Source organism: Sphaeramia orbicularis, chromosome 4 (genome assembly GCF_902148855.1).
Source record: "Sphaeramia orbicularis chromosome 4, fSphaOr1.1, whole genome shotgun sequence".
Classification (NCBI taxonomy): domain Eukaryota; kingdom Metazoa; phylum Chordata; class Actinopteri; order Kurtiformes; family Apogonidae; genus Sphaeramia; species Sphaeramia orbicularis.
In genome coordinates this window covers 19,328,524-19,345,628 of record NC_043960.1, presented here as the reverse complement: position 1 = coordinate 19,345,628, position 17,105 = coordinate 19,328,524, and the positions used below count along the sequence as shown (strand labels likewise).

The window sequence follows — 17,105 nt, the reverse complement described above, 5'->3', positions numbered from 1 at the left end:
AAATATAAGACACTTTACCTTTGACAGTTAATGTAGCACTAGCCATTGATGCAGTGTTTATCATGAGTTACTAATGCATTAGCATATATTTATTCAATTCAAGCCTAAGATGGCATCAACAGAGTATAAAAGTAGGACATCAACTCATTAAACTGCAAACAGTACACAACAGGATTTCAGTCATCTGGACTGAAAATGGCATACTGTCAAACATGAACTAAAGTTTACATTCTATATATTAACAGCTGCATGTAGTGATTATTGCACTAGACTACACTATATGGACAAACATACTGGGACACACCACAACTACAGCTTGTAGGACTCCCCATTCCTATTGATTTGAAATACTTTTATGATAAGATGTACATGTCAGTTGTTGCCCATAATTGTCACAATAAATGTCTAATCAATATATCTTTTTTTCCCTCAGTGAGGAAACAAAATGATCTTTAACTTTGTGTTTTAAAATTATTATTCATGGAAAATAGGATATAGATTAGAAATCTAGACATTTAAATAAAACATTTATAATGATCAACTCGATGTTGAGTAAAATAATGTAAAAACTAAATCTGAAGTGTTTAGAAAGTATGGATGATAGTGAAAATAAAATGACTGCTAAAAAACCAAAGCAACATGTATATCGCAATGTGAAATCTTGACATTTTCTTTTTTATTTTGTAGCCCAGCCCCCGTTAGCAATAAAAAAAAAGCTGAATTCAGTATGTCCCAATACTTTTGTCTATAGCCTACAGTTTATACTAAACTGCAACACTTGCTTATTTTGAAGTTTTCACACCATCCACTAGGTTTAACTCTGAATTTTCTCTTGCTGTCACTCTGTCCATCCTGTTTATTCACTGATGCTACATCACCTGTAAAGTGTTCATTCACAGTATGTCGATTAAAACTTTCTGTTGGGATGAACTGACCTTTATTCAGCATTGAATGGGACTGTAACGTACAGATGAAGACATCCATTTTGATTGGTTAGTATATAATGTAATATTTTAAGCAACTCCTTTGTTTTGTAAGAAACATTACAACATGCAAATATTTTTTAAGATGCAGGGAAATTTATTATATAGTGAGATCAAGCTTTTTATTACAAAATATGGGAGATGAAGTGACAATTTCTCATATTTCGCTGACTTATTCCATAAAGCGCTGTTCAAAAGGTGACGTTTTCCATATGTTACATGGAGAGATTGACAACATTTTGGCTCTGCCGGAGGTCAGTTAGAAAAAAATTAGTATCTGTGGTGTTTGGCAGCGCTCTGCTCTTCTGTCCTCCTTTAGTCCTCACTTTTTAGACCCATTTGGACAGGATTTATTTCTCTAGGGAAGGAGGGGTGATTTAAATATAACTTGTCCTGGTCTGTGACATGAACCAGTTGAAAGCATGAAGCTAATTTTTCAGCCCCTCCTTTGTAAAATTACCAGCTGTTTCTGTGTCTTGCCTTTCAGTCCCATCCTCAGAAACATCCTTATAATATTCTAAATGTCTTTTTTTCTGTCGTAAGCTCTTCTGTGCTTCCCCTGCATTTTATCAAATGTGGGTGAAATCCAAATTTTGTTGGCACCGGCTAATAAACAACCCTATGTGGGAATCAATTTGACTTAAATGACTTAAATTATCACAGTGAATATTTCATTCCTCATCCTCTCATAAAATATAAGATAATCCTCACCAGAAGGGCCTTTTCTCAGACACTTCATAAAACTCTTACATTCAACTCCACAAATCAATACATCCTGTCAGAGCCACAAAACACTATAAATTCACACAATACAGCCTCATAAATATAACTCCACATCCTCAGTCAGCATATTCTGCCTCTTATCTGACTTTACATTATTCCAACACAGTGAATATGGTGATTTGACAGTATAAAAACATATAAAAATAGATTTCCTTAAATAGATATGTTCTGTTTTTTTTTTCTCCCCCTAGGCGGTTGAGTCAAAGACCGACAGCAGAAGAGCTGGAACAGAGGAACATTCTCAAACGTAGGTCACGGCGAACCGTTTGATGCAAACAGAAGAAAACTAGCGATTATCTTTGCATGTGATCATGTCGTCGTGTTCTGTTTTCAGCTCGAAACGGTCTGGAGGAGCAGGAGGAGAAGAGGGAGATCAAAAGGCATTTATCCAGAAAGGTGAGATGGGCCAACTTTGATCCGTGGACACTTTAAGACTCGGCCTCGTGACCTCAAATGGAAAAATATGAAAGGGTTGCCATGGTGACGTGTGCAGTCACCATTTAGTTGGCAGCCTTAGGAAATTATGACAGTATTTTCTGTTACATCATGATCTCACTGTGTGTGTATGTGAGTGTTAATTATAGGGACATAAAGCTGTTGAAGACATCATTAGATTTAATTGCAAATGTGGAATGTTAGAGGAATATAAGGCACAAGCAGAAGTGTTCACAAAATCACACAGTTTTACATTTCAATCAAAAAATGAATGTATCGCTGGGCTTTTACTCATCGAACATCCTTTGCTTTCTCTTGTAAACCTGCAGCTCAGCCAGAGGCCCACTGTGGAAGAGCTGAGAGAGGCCAAGATCCTGATCCGCTTCAGTGACTACGTGGAGGTCGCCGAGGCTCAGGACTACGACAGGAGGGCGGACAAGCCGTGGACTCGACTAACAGCGGCCGATAAGGTTCATTTAACACAACGGAGCGCGGTCGAACGTGAGCTTAATTAGGTAGACGCATGCAAAGCTGATTTTCTTTGTGTTGTCCTGCTCAGGCTGCCATCAGGAAGGAGCTCAATGAGTTTAAAAGCACAGAGATGGAGGTGCACGAGTCCAGCCGTCACCTGACCAGGTGGGTTAAAGTCTGGAGCTGCATCAGCAACTCTGGAGGCTGGAATGCTCAAGGGCACTGTGGACACATGATGACGTTTGACATTCTTCTAACCTGCCTCTGCATATCAGACAGGCTTCCCCCTTGCCCGTTTTAAATCTCTTCTTAAAGCCCACCTGTTCTCCTTGGCCTTTTAACACTTGTGCGATGCTGCCATTTTGTGTGTTTTTATATTTTAACTTGTTTTATTTTATTTTATTTTAATGTTTAATACTTTGATTAATTTGCATTGTGCTTTTATTCTTCTGTAAAGCACTTTGGTCCACTGTGGTTGTTTTAAAGTGCTTTATAAATAAAGTTGGATAGGATTGGATTCTTAAATTATCACTAAATCCAATCATGTAAAATATTTCATCATACACTGGAAAAAATCTAAATCTTACCAAGTGTATTTTTCTCGTTTCTAGCCAAAATATCTCATCACATTTAAAATAAGACATAATCACCTAAAGAGTAGCTTTTCAGTGAGATATAAGAACTTATTTTTAGACAATAGATCTTGAAAGTCTTACTTCAAGAAATCTTACCAAGATAATTTTCACTTGTTCCATTGGCAGATTTTTTGCTTGAATTAAGCAAAATAATTTTGAATTAAGCAAAAAATCTGCCAATGGAACAAGTTAAATTTATGTTTGTGTGTGTGTATGTATATATATATATATATATATATATATATATATATATATATATATGTGTGTGTGTGTGTGTATGTATGTATGTATTGTTCCACAAGTTCAAGATACAATTTTCATTGCCATTCAAAATATATTTATCTATTACATAACCCATATGTTTACATAATGTGTTGTTACAAGGACGTGACAAACATTCTGAATACTTCTTCCGCTATTGAATAATACACGGGGCCACCAGATTTTACAGTTCATCTGCTGAAATGAGGTACAAGTGACATACGAGCCGACGCTGTCTGACTGAAAACTCTTCTTTTATCTGCAGGTTCCATCGACCGTAAAAAAAAACGTAGTCAGACCTCGGCTGTCGACCTACATAAGCCTCAAGCGTTCCGACTCTGCTACCTGCTGCCCTCGAACTGCTAACTGCTCCCTTCTCCAGCGTCGACTTCAGACCGATAGGCTGCCGTTGGATGCCACGTGCGCACTTGAGCCATCACAGGAAACGAGAGTGATTTTTAAAGAAAACTCTTGAGGTGGATGAAACTGTCGGCTGGCGTCTCCTCAGTGGAGATTTAACTGACTTCTTGATATTCAAAAGCTTTTAACTGTCATTTTTTAATAATGAAACGATAATGAAATGGTGGCGACATGTTAACTTTACAGCACTTTTTTTTTTCTTTCTGAACCAGGCAGGAACTTCTTTTTTCTTTTTTTTTTTTTTTTTTTTAAACACAATCTCTGCCAATCCTGATTTGGTGAGGCTGGAGGTGAAGGTAGGACTTCAGTTTGTTTTCACAGGGATTTTTTTTTTACTTTCATCATGTGCTTATTCTCCTACTCAACTGGACCTCGCTTTGAGGGGTTGCTTGTTTTAGCACAATTTTATTCTGCAGATTACATGTCTATGAATGAAAAGATTTTTACAACAGCTAAATGCTGTGGTTAGGCAGCTGAATCTGAAGCCAAAATGTCCTGAAATCCTCCCAAAATGCTCCACAAAGCCAGTAACAGCATTAATTAGGATCTTAACACACACATCAACTAAGCAATAAGCTCGGATGTTCCTCCTTGTTTTTCATGTTTATGGGCTGCAAACACTTTTCAGACGTCACATTCCCTATTTGAAACCAAAGCAACTAGACTTGCTGTGGAAGTGGCGGTCTTGAATGCACCTCGTGCTGTTTAGAGTTCAGTAACCTGCTGTCGCTGTGCCTCCAGTGTCGTTTACAGGGATTTCAAAGTTGCCAAATTAAACTTGTTTTGTTTGATACAGTTATCTGTAGACACAGTAAAATGTTGCTGAACTCTGAATTACAAGAAAGTCGCCTTTTTCTTTTCTTACTGTCCCAGACTCACTTTAGTTTCATTTTTTTATTGTTTACAGTCCATGTAAGGTACACGATTGGCAGTTCTGACCATGTTACTTGGAGAACTGGTTGGTTGTTTTGAAGTTGTATGTGCGTCTGAGTGTACGTATGTGTGTGCGCTTGTGTACAAAGTGTTTTAAGAGAAAATTATTCTCAGAATTCTAAGATATGTACATAGCAGAGAAAGTAAGCCAGACTTTTCAAATGTTTTTTTGTAAAGCAGAAAAACTGCATGTGAGTATTAAGTTATTGTGAGTCTTTACAATGTATGCAGTTTCTTAAAGAAAGAAACTTATTAAAAAACAATAAGTTCACAAGCTCTCGTCCTCCAGCTTTCTCCTTCTGCTACAGGTATTAGGACTCGTCAGTGATGTCTATGGTCAGGGTTCCTACAGGTTTCTACAATTTAAATTTAAGACTTTTAAGACTACTTAGAACAGAATTTAATGCCCATTTCACAGCCTATTTCACAGCTATACTGGCAAAAATTTGACTCTTAGAATTTAGGAAAATGTATTTAATGTTTTGATTCCCACTGTTCCAAGTCATTTCTCACCAGGGGCTGAAAAGTTACTGATAATTGGTTTATAATGTCAATATAAATAGGGTTGAGTTGGAATTGGTGGAACTGAGTCGACTAACATTACTTTCTTTGCAGCTTGGACATTTAACAGACACCTTTAAACACAACAACTTTATGGCAACATAACTTCAGACCTATCATATCAACTTTACTACCTTTTAAAGACGTTAAGATAAATTCAAGACTTTTTAAGACCCCGCAGGAACCCTGTATGATACAACCTGACTTTCTACTGTTACAGGATATGCACGCAAATCCTATAAAATAAAATACTGTAGCCCCAGAATACCATAAAGCCTGCGCAGCCTCATGAACAGTTTAAAATTTGGCTTGATTATTGAGAGTAGCTAAGTACATGTAACATCATTACGTTATTAAATGGCTAAATTGTAATCTGTGACCACTACTAATGAACACATATTCAGTAAGTAAAAAAACTAGTTAATCTTAACATTGATTACTAATGATTTGACTGATCTGTAGTGTGACATTATATATTGTTTCATATTACACTCTTTAATTCACATTGTTTCAAATCACACTCTTTAGGTCAACTTTTTTTGTGAATAGAACACTGTTCTTACAAATAGATGCAGGCTGGAAATTTGTATAAACAAAACAAAAATGGAGGAAAGTGATCACAACAGAACAGGGGACGTGAACAGGACTCTGACCCATCAAGCTGTAATAGAGTTGTTTTATTTTTTAGTGTGTAACATTTTATTTCATAGGGTATAAAAACCAGAATTGTTGCCATGGTTACTGACTTCCCCTCAAGCTGAGGCAGAGTGTTTTCCACTTTAGCTCTATGATGGTGTGTTTGGTACTGAAACACATCTTGGGAGTCATCTTGCGCCAGGTTAACACACCGTCGTTAATCTCTTGCTCTGATGATCCATCCAGGAGAGTTTGACACCTGGAATCACTTCTCTCCACTGATCAGCCTGATGTTTCCAACAGATGTCTCCAGTTTTAGACTCTTAAGAGAAGCTGTGACTTGCCGTGTTGATGTGGAAAAATGTTCCTCAGACTTCTCCACAGTGAATATGAGATTTCAGTTCAGTTTCGTGGTGAAGTCTATGGGATTCCAGCGACATCTGAGGGTCCATGTGTCTATACGGCGTGCATTGGCGTACCACAGTATTTATGCCACAAGTCGATGGCTTTAGTCACAATGGCATCTGTGTTTTCCTGGGGAATCTGAAAGAAAGAATTTAATAAGTAAAACAAAAACACTACTGTCTAAAATGTGAAAGAATTTGTTTTATATTAACCCAGTGGTTCCCAACCTTTTTTGGCTCATGACCCCATTTTAACATCAAATTCCTGACGACCCCAGACATTCAAAACTGAGACTTTCTTTTTTTTGCTAAAATGAATTTGTTTTTGATCATGTAATAGTTTGCTATACTATGTTGCAAATAAACGTTAATTTTAGATGACATTTAGTCTATATAATGTATATTATTCTGGACAGAGGCAGAAAAGCTAGGTGTAGATTACTGCACAAAGTGAGAATTTTATTTTCTTTGGTCAGGATATGTACAGTCAGTCCAGCTTGGATTTACAAGGCTGACAATTAATACTGAACAAACAGTAACTCAAACTATGAATTATGAAAGAGCTGCAGCATCTGAAACTGACCACAATGAACATTTGACAGATAAACAGTACCACAGTGCTTCAGTTTCAGCTTCACAGTTTGTCTTTTATGTATTGGGACTGTCAACTCACCATATATTTTTCATTAGTAAGTTTTTTTGTTTTTTTTAATCAATTACTAGAAACTTCAGGCGATGCCATTTGAATTCCAGGCGACGAAGTTCACCAGAAACTTCAACTTTACCTGGGATTTTGAAAAACCTTGGCGTGTTTCCACTGAAATTAACCGAGAAAAAACAAACAAAAAAAAGCATTTCCCTGAACCCCAAACTTTCCCTGAAAAAAGTCCCTCGTAGGGAGTAGGACTTTTCAGACTCCCCAAATTTCTTGAGGGAGGAACGCTGATTGGTGGAACACACTTGCAGCGTTTTGCACTCATGTTGACTCACAATGTATTAGCTAGTGTTTATCTGTGTTTATTCCATTTCTACAATCTTCACTTTGTGTTTTGATCATTCGGAAAATGGAGCAACAAAGAGGAGCTACAAGAAGTGGATGAATGACGAGGTCCACTCTGTTGCAAACTCTACACTGTACTTTTGCATGTTCAAGAAGACCCTGATATTGAACCTAGGACCTTATTGCTGTGAGGCGATAGCTAACCACTGCACCACCTTATGTCAAAATGTAAAAGTGCTCTTGTGCTTTACTCACATTACACAGAAACTTGACCACACCCTCTGGCCTGTTGATGCCCATCAGCACAAGCTTGTAGCTCAGCAGGATCTCCAAAGCAACAAACACCAGGATTTTACATGAGCCGCTGATCACTTTGTCCCAAACTCTGAAAGACAAATCAAAGCAGAATAAAACACTGAAGTCATTTGTATAAATGAATACCAGGTTTATCTCATCCATGTGGAGGTCTGGTATTCAACCTGCTGAATTAGAGCATGTTTGCACAAAATTATTCCCTTTTTTGTGGGACTGACTTAATATAGGCATTTCTCTTCCATCTGGGCCACATAATACATTTACATAAAGTCTCAAAGTCATGGTTACTGAAGGGTTTCAATGACGTACATTTAAAACTTTTTGAGGTCTTTTACATTCTTATGGGTGGATGTACAAAAATGGATGAGAAGAAAAGTGCCATAATAAATTACTTGCATTAATTGTCATTCAAGCGAGTATTTAGCCTTCATAATCCGATCAGTTTTTTTTAAACCCATCCAAAGACAATTTTAAGGTCTAAAATTCAGAAAATTGGATTTTAAGATCTGCAAACCTTGTTCTGACTTCATACCAGCCTATACTCAGATGAATAAAATCATTCCTCTTAATTTTTCACAAAAACCATCTTAATTATCCCATCACTACTCAAAGACTCAACAGGCAGCCAGCGGATCAACAAGAGGAAACTGAAAAAAGGTTTCTTCAAATGTTTTCTGATGTGTTTGGACAACAAACGGGTTGAGACTAAACACAGAGTTACGCTGAAAAAATGTGTTAAACATGTTTCCTCTCGTCAGATTTCAGACCGAGCTGTAAAAAACAAGAATGAATGTTCCCACGGGGGAAAAAAATGTATCAGTATCTACTTTAACGTAAGTACCTTTGAAGACCAACCACCTCATTAAAAAACAGGCCTGTAATTATTACTGTGCAGGGTAAGGGGTGAGAAATTAATCACATATGCTCTAGATTGGAAAGAAAACCACTCACCAGATCAAATAATATCTTATTATCTCAGAATGAAATTGACTAAGACATTCAAATTAGTTCCTTCATACCCTGTCTCTAATTTGGGAATTAAAGCACATGTGGCTTGAAATGTGATTCTTCAGCAAGGCACTGCATCTAATGAATTTTTAAGACCTGTCAAAAACATATTTAGAAAATCTTAAAGCTTACAATACAGATTATTGAAATGTCAACTGTTTAAGGATCTGCAGGATTGGTTGAAGTGAACCAGAGTGAAACTGTGACCCAGTTCTGTGCTGAACAGTGCACTGACCTCTGCAGGCTGGACTCGGGCAGACAGCCAGCGAAGCAGCGTCTGAACCAGAGGCTGTAAGGCAGCTGGGCTAAAGCTCCAGTGTTCTTCAGGTGGTTCAGCAGCCGGGGCTCCTCCTGACTCAGATAGTGCTCCAGGCTCTTTGGCTGCAACGGCACAGACAACAAGGTTTTTATTCACTGCACCACAACTCTGAACTTCTAAAAATTCACCTGATCACACCCATTCAGCTCCGTTTTCAGTATCTGATTGTCAGTTATGTAGAGTGGTGGCCAGAGTAATTAGAAGACTTGTCATATTTAGAGATTTCATCTGTTTATCGTTTTGATTTTTTAAATTGGCCATTAAAATACCCGGAAAACCAATTCAATATCTACAAAGCCACCATTATGCACTATAAAATAGAGTGATCATAAGAAGATTTAGCTCATTTTCTTTACAAAAAACAGGCTAGGCCAATTTCACTGTCAGTAGTCACTTTTCCATTGACCCTCAAATTGCGTGAATATAATTTGAGCATAAAAATGTACCTAATGGAAAAGACTATTTCGCCAAACCTCTTGTTTTTCAATTACAAGTTTTTGCGCTGCCAAGAGGTGGTTTTACGGGCGTAGTGCAATTAGTAAATTGGAATGAATAATGGGTCAATAATATAAAGTGCTTTGAGTGTCCAAAAAAGTGCTATAGAAATCTAATCCATTATTATTATTACTTATTATTATATCACACAAAACTGCAATGGAAAGACCTTTTTCCGTAACTAGAGTCATGTGAATAAAAAACAACCAGATGTTGACAGACGTTACAACAAGCGAAGAGGAGTTTTAAAAGAAACATGACGCGGTATGTGTGGACACACCAGGAAACCAAATAATTTTTTAATTTAGTACAGGGATAGAAGGGTAATATATACTAATAATGAATATATCTGTAAATCAACACGATATTTACATTCATCGCCATGTTTATGGAAGGACGTCTCGTGTCATCTCGTGCTAATAAATAAACAAATCATCGCATTTGTGATTTAATGGAAAAAACAACATTTCGACATTTAGTAAATATCTGTAAAGTTTTGCGCATCTGTCCAGTGGAAAAGCGACTAATGTCACACAATCATGTCCCTTCCCAGAAGCAGCTAAATTCCTTGTTTATCATTGTCAGGTGTGTTTGTAGTTAAACAGATGGTGTAGAGTCTCAGGACACAGGTGTGACTCAGGAGGCAGAGCAGGTCGTTCAATAACCAAAGGGTTGGTTGGCAGTTCGAATCCTGCTCCATCTCAGTCAAGTGCCATTGTGTCCTTGGGCAAGACACTCCACCCACCTTCCCACCAGAGTCACTCACACTGTGTAATTGTAGAGTTAATGAATAATGGATTCAGTGTAAGCACTTTGAGTTCCTCGAAAAGAAAAACACTACATAAATCCAATCTATTATTCATTATTATTATTACAGCTGTGAGAATCTGTTGAATGTACAAGGTCTATCTGGCTCATTAAATAAATATTAATGTTAAAAGTGAATAACAACAGTTCATCTGATATTTCTTGTGCTCAGAGCAACCATCTGCATGTTTCATAAACAATATGAAATGAAATCAACTGATAGAAGCAATTAAAAAGTCAATATTTTCAGATCTGTCAGGCTAATTCTGGTCAGGCAGAAGTCACAGGTGGTAGCCCATCATCATATCAAACCATATCTGACCCTCCCCATAGAAGATAAACAGCCGTGATCAGTTTTACTCAACCCTGACTCAGTTGAAGTCACAACTGAGCTAAATTCACTTACTAGATGAGGTAGTGAGTCTCCAAACTTTGAGTGGAACTGATTCACAAAACATTTAATCAGCCAATAGCAGTCGATGGGATCATCTACAATCTCCTCCATGGCTCGACTGATGGACAGGAAGTCTTCATTCTCCTCATCCTGCATTTAAACAAACCATTATAAATCATTACAGATAATGGTGAGTGATGCTGTTCTGAGCGAATCGACAACAGCTGCTGACTGAGGCTTTTCATTGACTACTTTTTTCCTTACAAATGTTATTTTTATTACCAGTCTATGGACATTTATTAAACTGATACTTCTTAAAAGACATACAATAAATGCACTGCAGACATATGACAGAATCAATCTACTAAAGCAAACAGACACAGTTATACACACTAATAATTTATATGTAATTTGATGCAAAAATGCACCAAAATAATATCTGCATTATACTATATTAAAGGGGCAATGTGAAGTATTTCTACTTTCAAACATTTTAAAAATTACCTAAATTATCAGCAGTGATTAGAGTAAAGAGATCTGAAGTTATGCCAAAGACACACTGTGCTGAATTATGGATATGAACTGATTTTTTTTTCTTTTTTTTTTACAGCAGGGGTGTCGAAACCCAGTCCTTGAGGGCTGGTATCCTGCATGTTTGAGATATTTCCCTCTTCCAGCACACCTGGAACAATTAATGATCAGCTCATCATCATGCTCTGCAGAAGCCTGACAACAATGTAATGGCTTCCAGGTGTACTGGAAGAGGGAAATATCTAAAATATGCAAGATACCAGCCCTCAAGGCCCAGATTTGGACAGCCCTGATTTACAGCTATGGTCCAAGGGATTCATGTGACCACTAGAGGGAGTAATGAGTCACTCTGCCAGTCTCCCATGCTTTGGAAAACTACCTCTGGGACGAGAACCATTAAAAAACAACTTTTAGAGTCAAACAAAAAGACTAACTGATAAAAGCTAGACACAATGTTGCACCACTGGACATACCTCTATACAAAAAGAATGGAGTTTGATGCTGAAATCAGTGTCTCTTCTACGTGTAAGTTTAATTACATAGCTTGTGAAGATATTAAGTTTCAAGTGGTTATGTTACGTTATCTATGCTAAGTTGATCCTTTGATCTGTAGTGCTACTACTGACTACACAAACTGTACAGAAAACAGATGATTTGTGGTTTTACTGTGTTTGTTTTCTGTGTAAAACCAAAGCTAAGCTAACAGAGCTATAATGTAAACTATCAGCTAATGCAGTATGTGAAGATTATAAGACACAGTATTATTTTGACTGTCAAAATAACCCACTATGAGTTTTAGCTTGAAGAAGAAAACTTCATGATACCATAATTCAGGTGTGTGTAAACATTAAGACTTAATTCAGTGAGTGATGCAGTCTGTGGATACATAGTGGTAAATCATTGTTTTTTTTTGGTAGTTGTGTTTTCAGGTACACTACTTCCCCCTTCTGATGTGAGTCTGAATTTCAATACTGTATATAATCCCTATAACCATGGGCTTCCTGCTCTGTTTATAATCAGCAGCTACTGAAAGCCCTGTATTAGTCAATCACTAATTGTAAAACCAAAGTGTACACAACATAGCAGGTACCACAAACAGAAATCATTATATCTACTGTGAACCAGGGGATATGTACTTCATTTCAAAATGGAAATGAAAAGATAGCTAGAAATAGATAGAAAGATAAATCTGCTTTTTGGGAATTTAGGTTAAAACTACAGAAAAAACTGCACTTCGTTGATAAATTGGATGTTTTATCTTGTGGTTTCTATACAGTTCTGTATAGAATGAACACCAGCTTAACAGTGACCATTGTCTTACCGGGGGGGACGTCTCAGAGCATCGTGGAAGAACCTGGCTCTCCAGCTGGAACATGCGCAGGTAGACGTGGGTCGAGGGTGTGGATGCACTGATGTATCTCATCACCTCCAGAGCCTCCAACACATCCTGATACTGCTCCTTCCTATAACCTCCAACCAGAGCGTGAGAGTCGCTGTGGGGGGGTTGGATGCCTGCAGTGACACAGGAGTGGGAATCAGAGTTTATCCCCACTAGATTGGAAAATTTAAAGGAGCAAATGTAATGTTTGTGAAGTAGTTGAATTTGATTTGGTTGTGAGGATTACTAAGTATTTGTGAGTGCGACAGTCCAACAAATCCAGACCTTGATTTTGTTTTGTTAATGTTATATTTTTTCTGGAGGTAGAGGATTCATGAAAAATGCAAGACTAAAATACACTGTTGTCCATAAGGGTGGAATAATTTTATTTTCAGACAAATATTTCTGTCTATACAGATCAGTAATCACCTTTGACCAGATGCAGTCATTATATACTGAGTCCCAGTTATGCTTTATCTACCAAGAATAAATCACATTGTCGCAACCATTTCATGAAAAGAGGTATTTAATATGTTTTTCCAACTTTATGGGCATCAGTGTATGTTATATTAACATAATACTGAACATCCCAAATCTGAACATAATATAATAATAAAAAGCATAAAAAAGAGGACACTGGATGTTAATTAATTGTTCAATGATTTCATCAATAAAAAAGATAAAAAAGAAAAAAACAGCAAAACTAGAGAAAAACATAAAATCTTACATTTAAGACATGTTCATTCTTCATCCATCTAAATATTTGCTGATCCTTTTTTTGGATTGTTTAGTCACAGTTCTAATCACCCACTCTATTTGCACACTGTCCCTCTCTGTGGATCTGGTCATTTCTTACCAAGCAGTACTTTCCACACATGGATCCGATACATGGACGGGAGGGGGAACCGCTGACTGAAGGTGCTCAGCTTCTCTACATCTGTTCAGGTGAAAATCATAATATTATTAAGTTGTGTGATCAGTGTAACAAAGGTCTAAGCTCTAACTTGTCAAGTGTTATTAAAACAAAGGTGTCCAGTGCTTATCACAAAAAATATCCCAAGTTGTGGAGCTCTTTAGACTATCAAATATGAATGTGGATACAAATTTAATGAGCTATGTAAGAGGAAATATACTTTTTGTTAACCCATAAAGACCCAAACAACTACTGGTGACCAAAATCATCTACCAGTATAAAATGTTTAATAACTTCTGATCCATTAAACCTATCAATACATGTAAATAATTGCTGTTAAATACAGTTTGTCATCTTTTCATGGTCATCAGATATGACCCATTTGAACGTTCAGAGGCTCCGCAGAGAACATAGAAACACCATCATCTTCTACAACATCAATTCACCAGTAAAATCCATGGAGTTTGATAAATAACTGTGTTTAGAGACACTTGGTTTATGTTCAGTTAATGATAAATTTTGTTGAAAAAGTCAAGTTTTCTTAATTTTTCTCTGTTTCTTATATTATGACAGTTACCTTTAATCTGAGCTTCTATGAACATCTGTATAATCAGTAAATGAAACATGGGAAAAAAACAGATTTTTACTGAAGAACTACAAAATACAGAGGATAATATTATAATAAATGATGATAAATCACTTAAGAAAGGGTAAATAGCCACATTTTGGTCTGAAATATTCAAAACTCTTTACATAGCATATAACACTAGTATCTCTCCAGATCCTCTATTGGCTGTTTGGTGCCCCCCTGCAGTCTTTTACCTCTAAAGTCACACAGACTGTTCTTGCCTTTGCCACTCTATTGGCCAGGCATCTCATACTCAACTGGAAATACCCTCAACCTCCATCTCATAGCAGGTGGGTGGAAAAGCTGTTACTGTCCATTAGACTTGAAAAGCTTAGATTTTCCCTCAATGGCTCCTTAAAGTCATTTGAAAAAACTTGGAGACCTCTCTTAAATTATACTGAAACCTTGACATCTCTGCTTGATTGTGATGACTGAGCCCCTCCCACCTTTTTTTTCTGTTTTATTTTAGCTACTTATTTTTCTTAATTAGACAATTGTTGTATCTATTCTGTACTGATCACATGTCAATATTGGATTTACATTTAGAATTGTCTTTTGGGTAGGCTGAGATTGTGGGAGGGGTAAAAAGAAAAATAAAAGAATGGAAGTCCTTTTTATCACATTGCACTGTTATGCTGCTGCATGTGAAATTGCTTCCAATAAAGAAAGTTAATTAAAAAAAAAAGAAAGGGTAAATAGAAAAAAATCATTTGGGAAATGCCGCAAAAGTAGCAACACTGTAGTGACTCAGTGGAGTTACCACAGAAAACTGTATTATTAGTGACACCAATGTTTTGCTTACTATTACAGGGTTTTTGTTTTTTGTTTTTTACAAAGTGCTGTGGATAAAAGTCTAGTGCACAGGTGTCAAACATGCGGCCCGGGGGCCAAATCCAGCCCGCCAAAGGGTCCAGTCCGGGCCTTGGGATGAATTTGTGAAAAGCAAAAATGACACTGAAGAAATTAACAATCATTTTAGGTCAATTCAATCTAAATCAGGCCAGTAGAACACTATTATAATAACATATAAATAATGAAAACTGTAAATTTTTGATGAATTTGTGAAATGCAAAAATTACAGTAAGATATTAACAATCCTTTTAGTTCAGGTTCCACATTCAGACCAATTCAATCTCAAGTGGGTCAGACCAGTAAAATACTATCATAATAACCTATAAATAATGACAACTCCAATTTTTTCTCTTTGTAAATGTAAATATTTTCATGTATTTACACTATTTATTTTAATTTCACAAAAACGTGAATAACCTGAACAAATATGAACAACCTGAAATGTCTTAAGAGAAGAAAGCGCAATTTTAACAATATTCTACCTGTTACTAAATGTTTTGTGTTTTTGTAGATCCACTGCGATCTGGAAGTTATAATGTACATGTGCAAATGATAAACTGAGGAAGAATATTGTTAAAATTACACTTATTTTTTCAGTTTGTTCATGTTATTCACATTGTTTGTAAGGATAGTTTATAGATGTAAACCTGTTCATAATGTACGTTTTTTGCTCGAAAACATAGAGAAAAAGTTGGGAGTTGACATTATTTATACATCATTATGTTATTATTTTACTGGTTCGGCCCACTACAGATCAAATTTAGCTGAATGTGGCCCCTGAACTAAAATGAGTTTGACACCCCTGGTCTAATGGTACTAAGTTTCTGAAAAGGCGTTAACCTATGTATCAATACTAAGGTGAAACGTATGATACTGAAGTAAGTTTACTCTGCAGGGAGCACAATACTATCCATGCCCCCTGTGTCATTCAGCTCCCATGTGTGCTCAATGATGAATACCCACCTAAGGGATTATCCTTCAGCAGTATTTCCAGTGATTTCTTCTCCTCCACTCCTCTGAACCCAACTTTTTCATAATAAGCGGAGCGGAAATTTCTCTGCGGGTCATCAGCCATGGTGACATCTACACAGCAGTCGCAAAAACCCTTCAAACTCCAGGTTTACATTGAAGATTTCATTATTTTAGCACAAATTCAACTTCAGTAATGTCATCAGTATTCTCTGTCTGAAAATAGAGCATAGGTAATAGTCACAGCCAGAGCTAGCTATGTCTATTTATGAAGCTCTTACCTGTTGTGCTGTGTTTTAGCTCCGTTAGCTAGGTAGTTGGCATTAGCTACATCAGGTTATCTTCTATTAGTCACAAAATGCAACTGATTTTGCTAAACAAATACAACTGTACTGACATTTAGCCGAGTGGTATAATAAAAGTGCCAATAATCCCTCTTGAACTACATGCTAACGTCAAAAACATGCTGCTACTAGTGACGTTGTGCTTACGTACCCCGGAAAGACGTTGGGCGAAACTACCAAAATAAAATGATTAACGGCAGTAAATGCGTACATATTGGTTTACAAAGGCATATGAACAGCAAAATGGACATTAATACTAATTAATATCCAAAAGTGTTTTATTTTGCTTATTTTTTTGGCAGAAAATGCACTTTAAGTGATACACTCACTACATATATCTTTATTTTGAAAGTGCTTAAACTTCCTGCTACCCCACCTTCAAATTTGAGAGGTATGTTTTCAATTAGGTGTGTTTGTGTATGTTTATATGTTTTTAATTTCACCACACTGTTAAAAACACTATAACAGTTAGCATAGGTTAATTATTTTCATTCCTACACTTGGCCCACCAATGTTTATGTTCGTTATGAATAGCTGTATGCATAACCTCAAGTAAACTTAATGTACCTTAGAAGGACATTTCCTGACAGATGTCACAAGGGTTAGTGAAAATTTTACTAAACAGCATTG

General features: G+C 36.7%; 2 protein-coding genes across 7 annotated transcripts in view; one reads left to right on the top strand and one right to left on the bottom strand.

Moving 5' to 3' along the window:
- Positions 1-5,192, top strand: part of phactr1 (phosphatase and actin regulator 1) — a 60,788-nt gene extending 55,596 nt beyond the window's left edge. For all 3 annotated transcript variants that reach the window (XM_030132502.1, XM_030132501.1, XM_030132500.1), the window contains exons 9-13: positions 1,958-2,013; positions 2,101-2,162; positions 2,531-2,671; positions 2,761-2,837; positions 3,834-5,192. In XM_030132502.1, coding sequence (XP_029988362.1) covers positions 1,958-2,013; positions 2,101-2,162; positions 2,531-2,671; positions 2,761-2,837; positions 3,834-3,849 — 352 coding nt within the window. In that variant the 3' untranslated portion in view covers positions 3,850-5,192. The remainder of the gene's footprint in view (positions 1-1,957; positions 2,014-2,100; positions 2,163-2,530; positions 2,672-2,760; positions 2,838-3,833) is intronic.
- Positions 5,193-6,138: 946 nt separating this feature from the next.
- tbc1d7 (TBC1 domain family, member 7) lies at positions 6,139-16,616 on the bottom strand. 4 transcript variants are annotated; one of them, XM_030133017.1, is made up of 8 exons: positions 16,413-16,616; positions 16,126-16,285; positions 13,626-13,706; positions 12,713-12,903; positions 10,873-11,010; positions 9,081-9,226; positions 7,778-7,907; positions 6,139-6,661 (listed from the first exon to the last, which is right to left on the bottom strand). In XM_030133017.1, exons 2-8 carry the CDS (start codon positions 16,235-16,237, stop codon positions 6,575-6,577), a joined length of 885 nt encoding a protein of 294 aa, XP_029988877.1. In that variant the 5' UTR covers positions 16,238-16,285; positions 16,413-16,616; the 3' UTR covers positions 6,139-6,574. The 4 variants fall into 4 exon arrangements, with proteins under 4 accessions (XP_029988877.1, XP_029988876.1, XP_029988875.1 ...); XM_030133016.1 differs by having other exon boundaries at positions 16,126-16,274; XM_030133015.1 differs by having other exon boundaries at positions 16,126-16,267.
- Positions 16,617-17,105: the final 489 nt, after the last annotated feature.